Below are 15,271 nucleotides of genomic sequence, written 5' to 3' on the forward strand. Positions count from 1 at the left end.
GGTAACGGTCCCCATTGATGGTCCGACAATGGACGGAACACTGTCACCTAGTCTGTTTCGGATGCCGCCAAAAGCTGCCGATGCAGCACCCTCAGTTTGTGGGCTTCTTTGAGCCTCAACAACTTACGAGGGAAAGGGATGTGGGAATAATGAAAGCACCACTTGGATTCGTTTGCAACACCAACGTCGATATGGGCCTTGAGAAGCGAGCAACTGTCTGGCCAACAGTCTTGAGAGACACCGCAGAGACACTCAAAGATGGCGTCTTTTGATAACCCAAAAATGAAAGACTCACTCAGAGTAGCGTCCATTAATGTAAAAGGGCTGAACTCTCCAACTAAGAGGTCATTAGTAGCAAGGGAATTCCGCAGATCCAGATGTGCAAGAGACCAAGTTCGCCAAGGGGGAGGAGAGAAGCATCATTGGGAAGCGGGGAGGTCTGGAATTCTGGGGTTCAGGCCCGCTGAGAAAAGGTGGGGTTGGCATCCTGTTCAAGAGGGACATCCAATTTGAGGTAGAAAAGATATGGTCGGATGTGGCAGGTCGGGCCCTCCTGATCGCGGGGAAAATAGCCAGAGTAAAAGTGACTATTGCTACTGTATATGCCCCAAACATTGGTCAGACGGCATTCCTACAGAGAGTAATCCCAAAAATAATGATGGAGGCAACGGGGCACGTAATTCTGGGGGGTGACTTCAACCAATGGGCAGACCCAGGTATTGATCGGAAACCGGGGAACCCAGACACAAGGAGTCAGATTAAAGAGGGACGTACCGACCTCGTCGAGATAATGGACTTGTACAACATGGGGGACATATGCATCCCGGTGTAGCTGGATACACCTTCTACTCAAATCCCCACCACACTTTTACGCGCATTGACTATATATACATGTTGAACGACCTCATACCAACCACACAGCACTCAGATATTATTCCAATCACCTGGTCGGACCGCGACATGGTGCAAGCCGACATTTCCTGGGCGGACCTACCCACCATGGGAGGGAAATGGCGCTGTAATGAAACCCTCTGGAAGGACCCGGTTTTCAAAGCAACGATGGAGACCGAAATCGAAGAGTACTTCAAAATTAATGACGATGGGGAGGTTTCCAAACAAGTGATCTGGGAGGCAGGGAAGGCCACATGGCGAGGGACTCTAATACGGGAGGGGGCCACAAAGAAAAGGGAATGGAAAATTATAGAGCTAAAGTTGAGGGCCGATATAGGTCGATTAGAAGCGGAGATGAAAAAAGAACAGGGAGTTGACCCTAATAAATTGGAAACTGCGCTGTTGAAAAGGGAAGAATTGAGGCTCTTGGAGCACAATCAAGTAGTGCGTAAATTGCAATGTTTAAAACAGAAATTTTATGAGAAAGGCGATAAGGCCGACGCCTTACTGGCAGCACGACTTAGGGAACAGAGAGCTGATCGTAGAGTGAACGAAATCATTGAGGACCCTGCCCCTCCCCATGCCCCACCTAATATCCCAGAATCCTTTGCCAAATTATATGAGAGACTCTACACTTCTGAGATAATTCCCGGCCGACCTGACCCACCAGCCTACCTGTCTTCAATCCCTTTGCCCACGATAACGAACGCAGAAACTGAGTTTATGGATTCCCCGATTAATGAACAGGAAGTGCACGAAGCGATCAAAAGGCTAACACTAGGCAAATCTCTGGGTGAAGATGGCTATACCGCCGGTTTCTATAAGACCTTTGCCAAACAACTAGCCCCCTTCCTCGCAGTTCTATTTAATGTAATATTAGAGACAGGACAGGCCCCGGACTCCTTTAAAAAAGCCTTGATAACGGTGATTCCCAAGGAGGGTAGGGACCCCAAAAGCTGCGGATATTATCGCCCTGTTTCCCTTCTCAACCTTGACGCCAAAATTTACTCCAGGGTATTGGCGGCTAGATTAGAAATGCTAGTGCCCCGCCTTGTCCATTCAGATCAAGTGGGGTTCATACTCGGGAGACAGGGAGCCGACTCCATGCGCAAAACATTGCACCTCATTCATGTGACCCGCAACCTCCCTGGGGACCCCGTTCTGTTATCAATTGATGCCGAAAAGGCCTTTGACAGAGTCGAGTAGGATTTCCTGGGAGCCGTTTTGCAGAAGGTCAGAATAGGCCCCAAAACTAGGAGGGGCATACGGGCGATATATACAGCTCCTACAGCATCGATAGCCGTAAATGGGGAATACTCCCGTTGGTTTGAATTACAACGAGGGACTAGACAGGGATGCCCCCTCTCAGCGATCCTCTTCGCCCTTTCATTAGAACCCCTAGCACAAAGGATAAGATCCGACCCTGCGATAGAAGGGATCCGACTAGGCCCGGTGGAATATAAAATAGCGCTATATGCAGACGACATTCTCTTACACATGACCAATCCCACAGAGTCAATTCCCCAAGTCCTTAGACTAATGGACGAGTATGGCCAATTCTCCGGCTTTAGAGTGAACAAGGCAAAATCCATTATTCTATTCCCCCTGCAGGGAACTAGGACAGAAAATGACTCTAAGTTTCGCCCGTTAGGTCTCAAGCTAGAACACCTCACTCTACAATACTTGGGTATACAGATCTCTAGGAACCTGAATGACTTATTTGAAGCTAACTTCCCTCCACTCCTCCAGCGGTTCACTGCGGACCTTATCAAATGGGGAAAACTTACGATCTCCTGGCTGGGCCGCATCAACGCAATTAAGATGACATGCCTCCCACGCTTCCTGTACCCATTCCAAATGCTACCAATCGAAATACCCAAATCGTTTTTCAGGGAAGCTAAGAAGATCTTGATGAGATTTATATGGCAGGGTAAGAAACCGAGAATTGCATACACCACATTGATACTTCCCAAGGACAGAGGAGGGGTTGGGCTCCCAGACTTGAGAGCATACTACATCGCCTCCCAATTACAAGTCATGATTCCCCACCTCAGAGAACACAATGACCTCCAATGGGTCCAAATGGACAATCATTACTTTGCACCGGCCACAGTATCAGAATGGTTATGGGCCCCGTACAAAAGGATACTACGGAAAATCAAGGGCCATCCGATACTGAGCACGATCTGGAGTGTATGGCGTGCGAATAGGGAGATGCGCGGGATCACCACCTGGGCATCCCCTCTCAGCCATCTATGGTCTCCTGGCATGAATGATCGCATACCAGAGGTTGGCAGATACCAATCCTGGTATGAAGCTGGCTTAGAGAGAGTGGGCCAGCTCCAGAGGAAGGACTCCTATATCTCCCTCCCGGAACTGACGGAAGCATTGGGCATAGGTACACTATCTACGTTCCAATACATCCAACTGAAAGGGGTCCTGACGAAGGCTGAATGGAAGGACAAGCTGAACAGAGAATTGACCCCATTCGAGAAAATATTGGACTCTAGAGTGGAGAGGAAAGGTCTCATATCAATAATGTACCAGGAACTAATAGCAGCGGGAGACGGCTCCACGGATCCTCTGAAAGCTAGGTGGGAAAAGGACTTTGGGGAAGAAATAGACCACGAGCAATGGAACCTAATGTGTAGGGCTGCCTGTAGAACATCGCTATCGTGTCAGTACAAATCGCACACCATCAAACTTCTGCATAGGTGGCAATACGACCCCCTCGGGCTATCCAAAATGTCTCAGACAATGAGTCCGACATGCTGGAGGAAATGTGGGCAAACGGCTAATTATTGGCATATGTGGTGGGGTTGTCCGCATATCAAAGTGTTCTGGAACGAAGTACTGGGGTGGATCAAGGAAATTGATGGTATTCAGAGAGATGCTGACCCCTACCTGGTGCTTTTTGCCCTGGAACGAGATGTGGACGAGTGGAACAGAGTGACAGGCCTGACCCCCACCTACTCCAGGGCCCTCCTGGCGATCAAATGGAAATGCGGTACAGTCCCTAGGAAGAGTGAATGGATTGTCCTAGCCACCAACATCTACCTGATGGAAACCATAACGGCTGCTCTGCATGGAAGGGCAACCCAATGCGAAACCCTATGGATGGACTTTAGAAGTCGACACCTAACGACAGATTATGAGTCCCTATCAGATGAACCTGAGGAGACCTAATGGAAATCCAATGCCCAGGTAGTGGTGACTGAAAAAAGAAAAAAAAGAAAAAGGGGAAAATCTTTTGACACGAGCGAAGACTGTGTGGTCAGACACTGGAGTCGGAAACATTGCCCTATCAACGTCTCGACGCTCTAATTGTGATAAACGAACTGGTGCCAAGTTAAGTGAGGGAGGGGGGAAAGGGGAGTTGTTTTTTCTTTCTGAGTATTAGGAAATGCACCTCCATTGAGAACTGAGATAATTGTATGACACTGTGAGCTGACACCAAGCCTTTTTGTTTTTGTTTTTCTTTTACCCAACTGTGTCAACTGGTGCATTATTTCGTATGTATCTTGATGTTTCTTCATTGTTCCTTTTTGTTTATTTATTATTATTTTTTTGTAATTATTGTTGTATATGATAAAAACCAATAAAAGCAAATTTAAAAAAAAAATGCTTTAACAATTCTATAGTTAATGCCAACACGTGTTTTGATCTTTCACTCTTGGTCTTCTTCAGGGCTAACAATTCAACTTTCTATAACCTTCATTTGAGCATGATTGTTGCACATAATAGATAATGAATATGTACGGGTCAAAAGCCACGGTTGAGGGGGGGAAAAAGAAAGTAGGACAGAACACATAATGTGGGCATATATTCCTATACATATTTCATTCCACTCATCAATTGTGTTCAGTTCGTCTTAAAACTCTAATTGATATTACATTTCCCTAAAGTTTTATGTCATTGGGTCATATATATTTTACCTAGTAATTATTCCAAATCAATACATTATGAGTTAGTTCATTGTCATCCTAAATTCAATGTGCTGATGTAGTCTTTTGTCCATCAACAAGTGTCAAATATATGGTTGCCTCAATTTGGGTTTATTAATTTCTATCCTTATTGTACTATCCCAGTTACGCAAGCATTCCCTTTTTGCAAAACCTGAAAGGTGCCTGTTCCACGTGGACAATATGGACTTCCTTGGGTTCCACATCACGCCTGGGGGTTGGCCATGAATCATTCCTAGGTGCGGGCAGTCCTGGACTGGCCCACACCTCTTACACTCAAGGCCCTGCAGTCTTTTTTAGGATTTGCAAATGTTTACAGGCGTTTCATCTTAGGGTTTTCCTCCATAGTTGCACCTCTCATCGCCTTGACCAGTCCTCATACACCCTATCACCGGTTGGAGGAACACCAGAAAGCATTTCATGCCCTAAAAGCCACCTTCACCACAGCCCCAGTCCTCCAGCATCCTGACCCTGAGGTTCCTTTCATAGTTGAGGCAGATGCCTCCTCTTTTGCCTTAGGTGCAGTGTTATCCCAGATGTGCCCCACCTAAGGTTGACTGCATCCAGTAACGTTCCACTCACGCAAGTTCAACACCACTGAGGTACACTACACCGCGACAGAAAAAGAGCTTTTGGCAGTGAAGGATGACTTTCAAGTCTGGCGCCACCATCTTTTAGGGGCAAAACACTGAATAACCGTGTTTTCCGACCACCGGAACCTCCAGGACTTGGCCTCATTCAAGTGTCTCAACAGTAGGCAGGTCAGGTAGCATCTGTTTTTTGCGGCCTTTGATTTCCAGATCAGACACCGGTCTGGTACGACTCATGGAAAAGCAGATGCACTGTCTCGTTCCCCTGGGGGTGTTTCTTTGGCTGTTTCCCCAGAAACTCTCTTAAACAAAGGTAACGTTATCTGCCTCTGTACTCCACCCTTGCCTTTATTGAGCGCTATCCGCACTTGGGTGGCACGTCATCCTGACCAGCTGGTTGAATGGGACCCGGTGTATCATGAAGGTCTACCTTTTGTGCAAAACCGATTAGTGCTCCCCACCACCGACACCCGTAATCTTGCCCTCAAATGGTCTCACGATGCTCCTATTAATGGTCACCCCGGTCAGGGGTGGACACTGGCCCTATTGAAGCGTTGGTGTTGGTGGCCGTCTATGAAGCAGGACGTCGACAGCTACGTAAACACATGTTCTGTTTGTGCTCAGTGCAAACAACGAAGGGGACGCCCAGTAGGTCTATTGCAGCCGTTACCTCTACCCCCCAAGCCATGGCACACACTCACCATGGATTTTGTGACTGATCTACCCCGAGTGCAGGGATTCAATACGGTGTGGGTGGTAGTAGACGCCTTCACCAAAATGGCCCGTTTCCTCCCATGTAAAGGCATCCCTTCTGCTCCTGTATTAGCTGACCTGTTTTTCAAGTCTGTATTTTGTTTGTTTGGTTTGCCCTCCGTCCTGATCTCTGACAGGGGTTCCCAGTTTACTTCCCGCTTCTGGCATGCATTAACCAGGTTACTTGGTGTTAACACGCGTTACTCTTCGGCCTATTATCCAGAAACGGACGGTCAAACCGAAAGAGTCGACCAATCCATGGAACAATACTTACGTTGCCTGATGCTGCAACATCAACTTACCTGGCTTCGCATTTTACACCTCGCTGAATTTGCTTATAACAACGCTGTGCGCTCCTCCATGGGGTTCTCTCCCTTCTATGCTTTGTATGGGCAGCATCCCTGCGTATTGCCATTCCCTGACCTCTCCCTTCCTGATAACCCGGCTGTGGCCACCTGTGTCCGTGATTTGACCTCAGTACAATCTCAGATCATCATTCTTCTTGGGGAGGCTCAGGCACCCATGAAGGCCCCTGCAGATCGGAAACGGTTGGCAGCCCCGGCTTATCCTGTTGGTACCCGAGTCTGGTTGTCTACACGCCACCTCCGCCTGAAGGGTTGCCGCAAATTACTACCCCGCTTCGTGGGTCCTTATTCTGTTACTCAGGTGGTCAACCCGGTGGCTTATTGGCTCTCGGTCCCAGGGACTTGGCGCATCCACCACGTCTTCCCCACCTCCCTGCTCAAGCCTTGCCCCAACTCATCTCCAAGCCCCAATGGCGCCGGTTTCCCTGGATGCCCCCGATGTGTTTGAGATCTCCGGCATTTTGGGTTCCCAGGGCTGTAAGGGACGTTTGCAGTACCTGGTCGATTGGTCAGGTTACGGCCCAGAGGAGCGCTCCTGGGTCTCTGCGGCGGACGTTCATGCCCCCCGCCTTGTCTCTCGTTTTCATAGGGATCACCCATCCTGCCCATGGGGTTGTAGGCCTTTGGGGGGGCTCTGTCACGATTCCCACTCCTGCTCCAGTACATACCAACATCTCCCCGGGGGTTCCCACAGCACGTCCACTTCACGCTGCCTCTTCACATGTCTCTCACCTGGGTCGAGACTCGCGTGTGCAGTTAGGTACCACTCAGAGATGGGCACGGCTAGTCATTTAATCCCGTTTGCATCCACGTTTTCATTGGCAACTGGCCTGGTGCCTAGGACCCGGCAGACGCAGGCAAACACTTCTGCGTCACGTCACTGCCCCCTCGCTTCCACGTAATCCGGCTCCCCGTTCACGGACCCGGCAGACGCAGGCAAACACTTCCGCGTCACGTGACCGCCCCCTCTGGTCAACGTGAGCCGGCTCCCCGTTCACGTGAAACTAATGTGCATCACGTGATAAGGAAGTAATGGGTATTTAAGTAGCGATTGGTCATCTGCTTATTGCTTCACAGCTGTTCTTTTGAACTCTGGCACCACGAATCCTCGTCTGCTTCGATTACCTACGACCTCGGATTGTTAAAAGGACTTCTTTTGGACCACCCTCTTGCTTCTGGTATCTTGCTTTGGACTGCTTACTGCTGACGGACCTCAGGACTGTTTTTTGTGGACTTCATCAGATTTCCTCTTCTGTTCTGGCGTTTTGGTGTTTGGACTTCCGCTTCTGTCAAGTGCCCCCTTGGGCAGCTACGGACATTTGGTTTCGCTCTTCAGCTCAGTGACAGGTGGATCTTCCGTGTTACTCAAACACTCCACTGGGCACTGCATCATCCTCACCTTCACCTGGGGTAACTGCACTCGTGCCTCTCCACGGACCCTTTGGCCCAGCCTCGCATAGGTAGCAGCTACCCTACTATCATCACGTGGTAAGCCCCTTCCTTTTCGTACTGCACATTAGTGGTTACTGTTTTTGCCTGGTACTAATAGCTGATTCCTTTGCAGCGGCTTCGGGGTTTTCCAGCGTTCTGTGGTTCTGGATCTGTCATCATCTTCAACCACCTGTGGCCTCAAGGACTGCACAGCGAGTAATTGTGATTCTCTCTGTGTGGTACTTGGGGACAGAGGTCTTATTCCTTCACGACAATCAAGTCACGATATTAGCATCCTTAAAATACCAATCTACTTGCTTACTCAAATGCTTCACGCCCAATCATATGCTTCTTTAACTCAAAAGGAGCATTTCCCATAAACAAAGGTCCTAAACGGTAAAATAATCTAATATCATTAATAAATCCAATAAACATCTTGACTCAAGACTACTCTAGTTGGTCAAACTCTGACTACTGTCGTGGCCCTTTTGCTTACACAAATAAGGCTTCATTCAGCAGAATCTCAATCTTCATAGATTGTAAAGCAGCGTTCCATGTGTTGCAAGGGTGCTATCTTCCTAACGTCTCTATTATGTAATGCCCATGACTTAGGACTTGAACGTTCTAAGTCACGCATGCACATGTCACTCCTGTCATCACCGAATTCCATTTTTACAAAATTAGAAAAATGGTGTGAACCCAAGTTCTATTTACAATAAGCGGCATTCCTGTTAAATATCTTAATGGTAGATAATGTGTTTGATAAACGTTCAACGACTAATGGCTCAGAACTAGTCTTCGGTAAGGTGAGACATCATTCGACAAGTAGTTTCCATATTACTATATCACACTCAAACAAAATCTCTTTCTGTGCCACCTATGTGTATTTCCTCCTAATAAACTGGTCATTAAAGCCGCTCATGCATAACTCTTGTTGCCGAGAAACAATTCCACCTTAGTATTAAATATTCGAAATATTCGATGTACAACAAATGTATACTGGTAGATAAACACTGGTAGATTATTGCTTAATATTAATTTTTGATGCATGTTGGGCTAAATCGAAGAAGTTGGAATGTTTCCATCTCCAACTAGTACACAATTAATCAGTAAAATTCATAAGTAGGTCACTAACCCCGTAATGGACAAAGGCCTACATCTGCGCATTGTTAGATATTCTTTGTAATACTTTCACTCAATCAATTGTCTAAGAAGTCAGTAATGAATGCCTTACACATATGGTCACAAAAAGTGACTCATTTCATTGTCAGAGTATAAACCTCTAAAGATCATTCTACACTTACAGATCATCTTGGCTTCAAGTCTAAGAGCTATTTCTCTATTGCCACCTATTGGGTCTTTTGGTACTATCTTAAGACCAGTGAATCTAATTCCTGCTTTATCTTCAATTTGATGGCATCGCTGCCAGTTTATGGTAATCTCAGATCCTCTTTATGCAATACGTTTAAATGTTCCCTTATTCTTATATGAAGCTCACGTATTGTGCTTCCTAAATAAACTAGTTTGCACATGCAGATAATTTGATAAATCACACATTTTATCTATCTGATACTTGGAGATGAACGAATGGAGCAAGTCAAGTCATATGACCATTTGGGCATAAGAGTGTACGAAAACTGTACCTGGGGTGAACAAACCAAAAAGGCGGGACTGACTTTATCCAGGTACAGTGGTTCAGTAGCAAAGGTTGCAAGGGCAAATGGGGGTTGTGGTGCCTGTGCCCGTTGAGGCCTATATGGCCCAGGCTAGGCACGCTTCTGTCTTTGGTGCTGAACTCTGGGGGTGCTGCAATATCAAGCACTTGCCTATCATTGAAAATGGCTTTTTAAATTGTTTTGGGGGTTGCCGTACAGTGCCCCATCTTTCCAAATAGTCCTCGAGCTGGATGTTCAGTCTATTGAACAAATCTGCAGGGTGAAATTGCTCTTATATTGGCTTAGGCTGTGAACATCTTGTTAGCGATCAGGGTCGTTGAATGATGTAATGGCACAGAAGGGCGGGCTAGCTCTACTAAGATACAAGCTTATCTTAGTATCTTCTAATACAAGGCTCTGGGATTACCCAATGATTACATGCAACCCCGAAGGTCCTAGTTCGTTCTGCCACGAGGTCGCAAAGATCTGTTGAAATAGCTCACAAGAGCATGTCCACACAATTTGGCACTTACTGGGCCCGAAAATAGGTCCAGGGCCATGAAGAGTACTTAGACCGCATGCACCCTAAGACAATCCATTCCCTCTATTCTCAAGTTACGCTTTGGAATATTGCCCTGGGATCCGGTGAAGTCGAATCGGAACAGTAATTCCAATCTTTATTGTCCATTCCGCCCAGAAGTCATGGAAAATGCTGTACATTTCCTCTTCTTCTGTCCCTTGTATGCAGACCTTAGGAAGGGGTCACTAAAGCTTCTCTTTTTGCCGAAGCAGGTTTCAACATTGTTGAGGCTGGCAGGCAACCCTTGCTATGTTTACTACAGAGTAGTTTTTGCTAAGGACTTGTCATAGGAGGAGGAAAGTGAGTAATTCCACCCCCCCGCAACAAATTATTTTTGTGCTTCTTTAACTGGGCCCCACCTATAATTTCATCCAATGACATTTGAATTATAGAGGATCTTTCTGTAAATGAATGGCAATCTGTAAGTGTGAGATGCTTTAAATTTGATTTCTATTCTATGCACACCGGCACTTTTCCTCATTCATGTGGTCTATCAATTGTACACATTTGGCTTTTGAACATGTATTTCATCAAATGTAATAGTTATGACTCTGGGCGGGCTAATGACTGCTCTGGACATATTGAAGCCCGTAGGGATTAAGGGTGCAGGGTTTGCGGCCCGCTCACCGCAACACTGAACGCCCAGGAGGGCCACACTCCTTGGAGGCCACGCCCCTCCCCTTCATCTGCTACTGCTCCTTCCCACAGGGCATGAAGCCTGCAGGGATTAAGGGCGTGGGTTTTGCGACCCGCTCACGGCAACACTGAACGCTGAGGAGGGCCACCATACTTCCTGAAGGCCATGCCCCCTTCCCTTCATCTACTGCTGCTCCTTCCCGGAGGGCCTGAAGCTCCAGGGATTAAGGGCGCAGGGTTTGCGGCCAGCTCACAGCAACACTGAATGCCCAGGAGCACCGCCATCCTCCTTGGAGGCCACGCCCCCTCCTCTTAATCGGCTGCTGCTCCTTCCCGCAGGGCCTGAAGCCTGCAAGGATTAAGGGCGCATGTTTGCTCCCACCTGTGTGTTCACGCTCCGCCAGGGGAGCACTAAAGGAAACATGGAGCGAACCCTAGATCCCAGAGTGCCCATGGGTACGTGGTTTGTGGTTAGGCGAGACAAGCAGTTGAGAATACCTTGGCTTCCCTTGTATTGGATTGGAGATTTGGCTTGGCCCGGGCTCGGTTGGGGAGATGGCCGGAACAGCGGGAGCGGAAGAACTTTCCCCCTCACTCCCCTTTTCCTCTCCAAATCTGCCCTTCTGTCTAACCTGAAAACCCCCTCTGACTCTAAAGCGAACCGCAAGTACAAAATGGGCCGAGGAAAGGGGGTGGTTAGCAGGCAAAGTGACAGGGAGTGAAGTGCCAGGGGAGTGGAGTTCACGTCATGGTACCAGCGTGCACACGGCACCAGCCGCAGTGACGGTTGACACCATACATGACCCTGGGGGGGCAACGAGGGAGTCAGCATCTGAGCATTCCAGTACCCACACCTCCAATGGGTTGTTTCTCCCATTACCTGGGTCCACCCAAGGCCCCACTCTGAAGCATTTGCTTGACTTTACTCTAGATGACCATGTGCCCAAAGCTAACATGTTAACCCCCAAAGGAAGTCTTGACTGCAAGGCCACGACTGACCACCTTGATATTCTGGGCAATAGCTGAAAGAGGATCATATTGAGCATAGCCAAGCTCATTGAGGACAGCGAACCATCGGCCTTGCCTCTGGCGCCGGTTGCGCCTCCCAAATCTCCTGGGTTGCCACTCAGGCCCGTTTCTGGTACCACTTGTTTGGTCCCTGAGCCATGGATGGAAATTGGCCATTGAGGTTCACCATCCCCCGTTTTCTTCTGCACACCCAGCAGTGGACCCAATGGACCTGGGTTTGGAAGGTTCTTGTGTGGGAAAGCATCCTCTGAGCCCCCTGTTGCAGCTCCTGGAGTGCGTCCACATAAGCTGCACTCTCAGGGCTAGCTCCTTCCTACGCTTAACCCCACTTAGGGCACCGAAGTCCCGCTACCCAAGGGAACCAGTCCCTGCCAGCCTCATCACCCTGAGAACCAAAAACTACCCCAGGCTGCTCCTGCGATCGTGTGCTTTCTGAATTGGCCGATATCAAAAATCTACTATCGGCTTTGCTTGGGGGTATGTTGGAGGCCAAGGGGGAGGGAGGGGCGTGGAGGGCTGTAGAGGACCTACTGGGGGATGGGCACTGAGGCTTGGGCCCAACTGCTGATGCAGGATCATGGCCTCTGTGCCCTCGAACCTCCTCTGCTTCTGGTGCCCCGAATATTCCCACCCAAAGAAGCAACCAGCGGCTGCCAAATTCCCATCTCTGAACTCATCGGGAGAGCCCCCCCCCCAAGGTCCCCACCCTAGGGTTTGAGCCCTTGCCTTTGGAGAACCATGCCCCGAGGAACCTGGGCAGAAACCGTCCGGCTGGGAGGGGAAGCACTGCACACAACCCCGGCCCAGGGAGAAATCTGCTTAGACACAATGCCCAGGAAGGGCGCGGAAGAGCCACTGTTTCTCCATGGGGAACCACAATTGCCTCTTGATAGAAGAGAACCAAGGGATGCCCTTCGGAACAAATGCCTACACTGGTTACACTCTGTAGGGGACTGTGCTTTCATTACCAAGGACGCCATGGTGGAGTTCATTAGATTGTCTAATGAAATGTTTCCCGATTCTGTCCAGCTGGTTTTTGGGGATGATCATATGGCAAGTGATGTTCTGAGACAATGTAATGAGCATGGGCGGACCCGAAGAAGCCTGATTGTAGTCAGCCTCTCCTCCTTCTTTGATCCTGTGGACTTTCCTGGCGATTCCACTGGCAAGAAGCCTCTCTGGGGCGAACGTTACCCTTCTGGGCCCACATCGCTTTGGGAGTTAAACAGGCCATGGGGTTGTGAGTACTGAACCACGGTCGGAGATTTGCTTTGTGGTATTCAACGAGGATGCTGTAAATCCCTAGGTTGCATTTTTGTTCTCCTTTAGTTGCTGTATAACTCTTTAGAAATGTATTGTCAGGATGCACTTTGATGGCCTAGGGTCGAATAAAGTTAAGGTTGGTTGGTTGGTATTGATGTTTTTATTTATATGTACTGATGTTTTTATTTGTATGCTGGCTTTTATGATACATTTTATAGAAATAAAGCTGAAATTAAATTAATGCATTACTTTCCCTGCAAGGCTCTATCGGTGAATGAATTCCGTGGTCTGGTATTTTGCAACAGCAGCGCCACCAACAGCAGCATGAACAGTACCATTCTTTGGGGTACAAAAGGAAATTGCAGCACTCCTTCCCAAGACAATATGTAAGTATTGGTTATGCATTGTGAGGAATCCATCATGCATGTCTGAGAATAAGCAGTGCCTGAAGGCAGAGCCCCGCTACCTGTTAGTAAAATTGTAGATGAGAGCTAGCTATATGTACATATGTTACATTGCTAGCAGCTCCACACGCACTTGTAAATAAGAACACATACAGTGTTGTCAGTTTCAATACAAGCTTCTCACACACTCAAAATTATTTTTGATAGTAGACATTTAACCTTTCTTAGCCTCTCTGAGTTTTTTCAGGTATGTATTATGATATTGTCAGCCCCAACACCAAGTCTCTCAACTAAATTCTGTCGCCTCATGAACTCACCTCCATATCCTCTACTCTTTCTGCAAATGATCTTGCTCTCTACTTTGCTTCTAAAATGTCAACCCTTCACAATGCACTCACTTTGTACCTTCTATCCCCTCCTCCTGCTCAGTTTTCTCCACCACTCCTACCCTCCTCTCCCGCTACTATGTCTTCCTTTGCCCCCACCAACTCTGAGATTCTTGCCCTACTCCTCAAGGCTAACCCTTCCTGTGTCTCCACTGACCCACTGTCCTCGCACATTGTGTAGCACATGGCTCTCAGTGTTGCCCCACATCTTGCATCCCTCTTCAATTCCTCTCTTGACAATACCACTTTTCCCTCATAGTATAAAACAGCTACTGTCATCCTCCTTAAGAAACCTAATCTAGATACTAATTGTCTTGCCAATTTTCACCCTGTCTTTCTTCTACCACAATGTTCCAGAATCCTAGAGCGACTAGCATTCAATCGACTCACTGAGTCCTTGATGCTCAGAACCTCCAGGACCCTCTTCAATCTGGCTTCCAACCTCATGCATCGTACCGAGACCACTCTCCTCAATGTCAGCAACGTTCTCTCCCGCTCGTCATGCTAACCTTTCATCTATTCTTATTCTTCTCGACCTCTCTGCTGCCTTCAATACTGTCGACCATTCTGACCTTCTCTCTACACTATCTCTCCATAGCATCAGAGATAATATCTTTGTTGGTTTGCTTCATACCTTGCCCCCAGAATACTTTCAGGTGTCCTGGAACAGCCTTACCTTCCCACTCACCCCCCCCCGCCTCCCTTACTGTTGGAAGGTCCCCAAGGGTCTGTCCTTGGTCCACTTCTCTTCACTCTCTATACTTCAGCTCTTGGCACTCTGATTTCCTTTTATGGCTTCTCCTGTTAAATCTTTGCTAGTAACAGTCAGATCTTCCTTCACTTCTTATTTGATGAGCTGTTGTCACAAATTTCAAACTGTCTCTCCGCCATCAAATATTGGATGGTGTCTCACTTGCTCATGCTCAAATTCTCTACTTCCCTGCCAGAGACATTATCTCTTCCTCTCCCCTCTTCTACTCTTCTCTCCTGATTACCTTCTCAACTTTGCTTCATCTCTCACAACTTTGTTGTTGTCTTCGACCCATTTCACAAACTTCTCGCTCTTCATCTCCAAACCTGCCACTTCGGCCAGACTTAATCTCCTCAACATCGGAAAAATAAGACATCTTCTTACCTTCATCACTGCTAAACACCTAATCTCCTCTTATGTACTCTCTCAATCTAACTACTGTGCCAGTCTACTCTTTGGCGTTCACACCTAAGCTTTTTCACCTCTCGACAAAGTCCTAAACTTTGCTGTCTGTACCCTCTTAAACCTTCCCCGATTCACCACCCCAGGCCATCGTCAGTTAGGTTGTTTATCTT

At 47.8% G+C, this 15,271-nt stretch overlaps 1 protein-coding gene across 2 annotated transcripts in view; it reads left to right on the forward strand.

The window, feature by feature from the left end:
- Positions 1 to 15,271, forward strand: part of LOC138515803 (broad substrate specificity ATP-binding cassette transporter ABCG2-like) — a 570,220-nt gene that overhangs the window by 494,901 nt on the left and 60,048 nt on the right. For both annotated transcript variants that reach the window (XM_069630538.1, XM_069630539.1), the window contains exon 15: positions 13,417 to 13,541. In XM_069630538.1, coding sequence (XP_069486639.1) covers positions 13,417 to 13,541 — 125 coding nt within the window. The remainder of the gene's footprint in view (positions 1 to 13,416; positions 13,542 to 15,271) is intronic.

This window comes from Ambystoma mexicanum, chromosome 6q, assembly GCF_040938575.1.
Source record: "Ambystoma mexicanum isolate Mex_15411 chromosome 6q, UKY_AmexF1_1, whole genome shotgun sequence".
Classification (NCBI taxonomy): Eukaryota; Metazoa; Chordata; class Amphibia; order Caudata; family Ambystomatidae; genus Ambystoma; species Ambystoma mexicanum.